We start from the raw sequence: 4,237 nt of genomic DNA, 5'->3' as shown, positions 1-4,237 counted from the left end.
GGAAAGAGTTGGAAATCTTGCCAAAACATGCTATATGCTCTAGGAGGTAAGAGAGGCTAAGAAGTGTAAAAGCAGAGAAAACCAAACCTAAAACTTAAGTATAGGAGCTTTGTATTTCTTGCATGTGAAGCAGAGTTAAATGCCCATAGGGAGGAGAGTCACTTAAAATACTGAGGGGAGGGAGAAGGGGAAGTAAATAACTTATGGTGTTCTTAGATGTAATCTTCAGAAGCTGTGTCTGAAAGATCAGTTTGTCTTTGCTCATGTTGATTTCTTGGTGTCCTTGTTCACAGTGATGCTTCAGGTATTGTTTCTAAAATAAAGCTGTAGAAGATAGTAAGCGTTCCCTTTACAGCTCCTGCAGTACCTATAAAGGTGACCTCTGGAATGAAAGGGAAATGCATGGAAGAATTTCTGCAGTTATACACAATTGTGACGAATTGTCCACATGGTTTTTGTCCCAGAGATGCAGCTAGTGGCAGACTCCTGAGTACAGAACCATAAATCCTCTTTCTGTAGAAATAACTTTGCTTATTAATTTCTTGTGTGAAAATACAGGGAGATTTTGAGTGGGTTGGATGATCTCGCTGCATGTTGTTTCAGTGTTATTTCAGTGCATTGTAATAGAGGGGCAAACGAGAGGAAAAATGCTACTTGAATTGTTCTCTAATAGCAGTGCATTTTATAAATGTGGCAATTTAGAACTGAATCTTTTTCTTTAAATCCTTTTCTAGCAATATAGGCAACCAATTTCCAGGCCAAAGTGTTCCTGCTGGATTTTCTATGTATCCTGCATTCAGTCCCTTACAGATGATCTGGTGGCAACAGATGTATGCACGGCAGTACTACATGCAATAGTAAGTCTGCATTATCTTAGGTAGCACGAAGTTACACTGATGAAATGAAGGTATTAACAACCTCATTGTTGGTTGCAGGATCAAAATGTCTGCTTATTTTGTCTGGCTGTGCTGTTTTACACTAAGTTTTGTCCAGCAAATCATGAAATCCAGTTTTGGACTGGAATTAATGTATTGACAAGTAAAGATTTAAGGGAGAGTGCAGTTTGTTCTTACATATATTACATCTGAAATGTTTTTATGGGTGTAGAAAAGAAGGCAAAAATAGGCTTAGCAATTTTGGTGCATGTTTTTTGACAAACCAGTTTTATGTTTCGATTCATAGCCAAGCTGCTGTTTCAGCCCAAGTGACTTCCAGCACTGAGCCAGTGAGATCTGCAGTTGCCCAGGCTGTAAATTCAGAACAAGCTCCTGCAAATGAGCCTGCAGCAGTGCCAAATGTAGCTGTCCAGGACAACAGGCCTGTCAACCCAAACGTTCAGATGAATGCACAGGGTGGCCCAGTAGTGAATGAGGAGGACTTCAACCGGGACTGGCTGGACTGGATGTACACGTTCTCCAGAGCAGCAATTCTTCTGAGCATTGTATACTTCTATTCTTCCTTCAGTCGATTTGTCATGGTAATGGGAGCCATGCTGCTGGTTTATTTGTGAGTACAACAGTTGAGTCTAGCTGCAGATCTGAACGTGGAGCGTGGTGCTAGTGTATGAGCCATTTAAACTGAAAAGAAAAGACTATGCAGATGCAAAAGGTTAGGTAATGCTTCTGCACGGTACGGTGGGTATGTGTATTCAAACAAGTAGAGAAGCTGATCTGAAAAGAGAAGTAGTTCTCAAAACATTTTTACAGTAAGGTGGGTACCATTTATACCTGAAACACAGTGCTCTGGAATGGTGGTGGTATTAAGAGATCAGTATTGTAGACATACAGAATTTGGGGATGGAAATTTAGAAAGTGGGAGTGAGGGGCAGGAAGTCCATATAGGTCAAGCATGTGCTTGCATAGACTTAAAACTTGTATTTGTGCTTGGATAAGAAAGGAAGCTTGAAGAGCAAAGCTCGTGTATATTTAAAACTTAACATGGGGTTTGTGTAGTAAATTGTGTTAGGAGGTAGTAACAGTGGGTACCAGACCTCATAGAGTTGCAGGGACTTCAAAGTTTTTCTTTACAATGCATAATAAAGACCTAAGCACGCTCTCTATTTTACTAAGAAATATCAGTACTGTTATCATTTCCCCTTATATATACCTTTGTGATGTAAATAGAAGTGAAAGACAACAGTAATACTTGATATTTCAGACTTATCTCATTGACTGAGAGTTTCTTTACGTTGTAGTCTTAGTCCTCACAAGGGCTGTTCTGTATCTCGTGCAGATAGAATAGTCGAGGTCAGAATACAGACACTTGAAAACACAGAGAGAGGCTTATTTAATTTACAGTGGTAATGTGGTTCAAGCCTTAGATGAAGCTTAAATTCTTATTTTCCACAGAAAATCAACTTTCAACATCAATTTTCAAAGGCAGCCTTAATTTTCATAGTAACATAAGTGCTTAAAAATGGGGAGGGAAATATTCTCCATATTTATTCACTTAGTTATAGTAAATTACCCATCTTCTGGAACAGAGATTCATCTTCTGTGAACAGCACTTCTGAAATTTAAATAGCTCTTAGCAAGACCCTTCTTAATCCAGATAGCAAAGAATAGCCATTCAATGTCTGAAATAAGAGTTGCAGAAAAATCATAGAATCACAGACTGCTTTGGTTTGGAAGGGACCTGCTAAAGTTCCAACCATGGGCAGGGACACTTTCCACTAGACCAGGTTGTTCAAAGCCCTCTCCAGCCTGGCCTTGAGCACATGTAGCCTCGTTCATTTGAAAGAACTTGAAGAATGCATTGCAGTAGTTAGCTGTAGCAGGAAAATCTTTTTGTTCCTTTCAAAAGAGAGCTTTTCAGCTGTTCCCTTTTCTTACATAGACACCAAGCTGGATGGTTCCCCTTTAGGCAAGAGGGAGGCCAACAGCAGGCAGCCAATAACGCGGATGTGAATCGTGATGGGCAACATGCAAATAATCCTGATCTTGAAGAGATGGTGAGTAAGAGCAGACGTGTCTTCTGAGACTCCTCTGTCTTGTATTGTGCAGCGTGCTGTAATGCCTGCACAGAAAGCCAACTTGTATGCAATGTAGTCAGTTTAACCACAAAGCTTTCAGCTTGGTCCTCAGTGTTGTGCCTGCAGCTTAAATCCTGTATTTTTCTAGTCTGACAATTACTGGTGCTTTCTACTTCAATCACAGACTTTTTTTTCATGCTAGTTATTCTTCAGGAGGTTGTTCCAGGAGAAGTTACTTAATGTAGGTAGTAACTGGTGACCTTATGTCAGAGCTCTGAAAAGCAGCAGCTGAGTTGCTTCCATTTCTGTTTTTAAAGGAACGGCTTATGGATGATGGGATTGATGAAGACAGTGGAGAAGATGCAGGTGAAGATGCCAATACAGAGCAGCAGCCTGGGTTCATGGCTTCTGCTTGGTCCTTTATCACTACCTTCTTCACATCACTCATCCCTGAAGGGCCTCCACAGGTTGGCAATTAAAGAGGAAGAGGAACTCTGTGGCAGGCAGCCTCAGTAGCCACACGTAGAAGTGGAGCAGGTTCTAGAGAGCGTTTTAAATACAGTGCAATTTCTGAACATTGATAATGTTATCTCTCTGATCACGGTGTACAAAAATGTGTGTGTGTTTTTTGTTTTCTTTGGCTTTCTGATGCGTTGAATACTTTAAGCACAAGTGGACTACTAAATGCTTTCTTTTAAGATTCTTCTTTTTCTGAAGAATAAAATGTAAAGATACTGGTCTTCCATGTTTTATTTTAATTTCAAATGTGTATTATACTGAGGCAAAAAGCTTGTACTTAATCTGCACCATTACCTCTTTAAAGAGCTGTTAAAAACGTGAATGTCGACAGAACTTCCAAGTGCTCTCTATTCATCCGAATAATGTATCGTGTGATCTTGAGTTAGTTTTATGCAGGGTGTGAATTCTCACCTGGGATTTGGAGTTGATACTGTTCCTGAAGGAATGCTGTAAACACAAGGATTACTTGTTAGTGGCGTGTTGTCTTCATGCCACAAAATTCTAAGCCTCTTCCCATACATTTAGAAAGCTAAAAGCTTTTTCTTGAGGCTCTGCCGAAGTTCATCAAAGTTGGAGATGTTTGACAGCTCTTCAAAGACAATTGACAGGGATGGGATAAACCTTAAATGTTTGATACATACAGTACTTTTTAAGGAAAATATAGCTGTACTGGGGGAAAAAACATGTACATTAGGGTTTTTTAATAAAAACTGTTATGGTAACTCTTTTGGATGTTTATATGCATAT

At 39.7% G+C, this 4,237-nt stretch overlaps 1 protein-coding gene across 1 annotated transcript in view; it reads left to right on the top strand.

Moving 5' to 3' along the window:
- HERPUD2 (HERPUD family member 2) overlaps positions 1 to 3,745 on the top strand; it is a 19,454-nt gene extending 15,709 nt beyond the window's left edge. Inside the window, exons 5-8 of the mRNA XM_010018899.1 lie at positions 735 to 857; positions 1,183 to 1,506; positions 2,836 to 2,950; positions 3,289 to 3,745. Of these exons, the coding sequence (XP_010017201.1) occupies positions 735 to 857; positions 1,183 to 1,506; positions 2,836 to 2,950; positions 3,289 to 3,450 (724 nt within the window). The 3' untranslated portion in view covers positions 3,451 to 3,745. The remainder of the gene's footprint in view (positions 1 to 734; positions 858 to 1,182; positions 1,507 to 2,835; positions 2,951 to 3,288) is intronic.
- Positions 3,746 to 4,237: the final 492 nt, after the last annotated feature.

This window comes from Nestor notabilis, unplaced genomic scaffold (assembly GCF_000696875.1).
Source record: "Nestor notabilis isolate BGI_N333 unplaced genomic scaffold, ASM69687v1 scaffold3757, whole genome shotgun sequence".
Classification (NCBI taxonomy): Eukaryota; Metazoa; Chordata; class Aves; order Psittaciformes; family Psittacidae; genus Nestor; species Nestor notabilis.
This window is presented reverse-complemented; position numbering and strand designations above follow the sequence as displayed.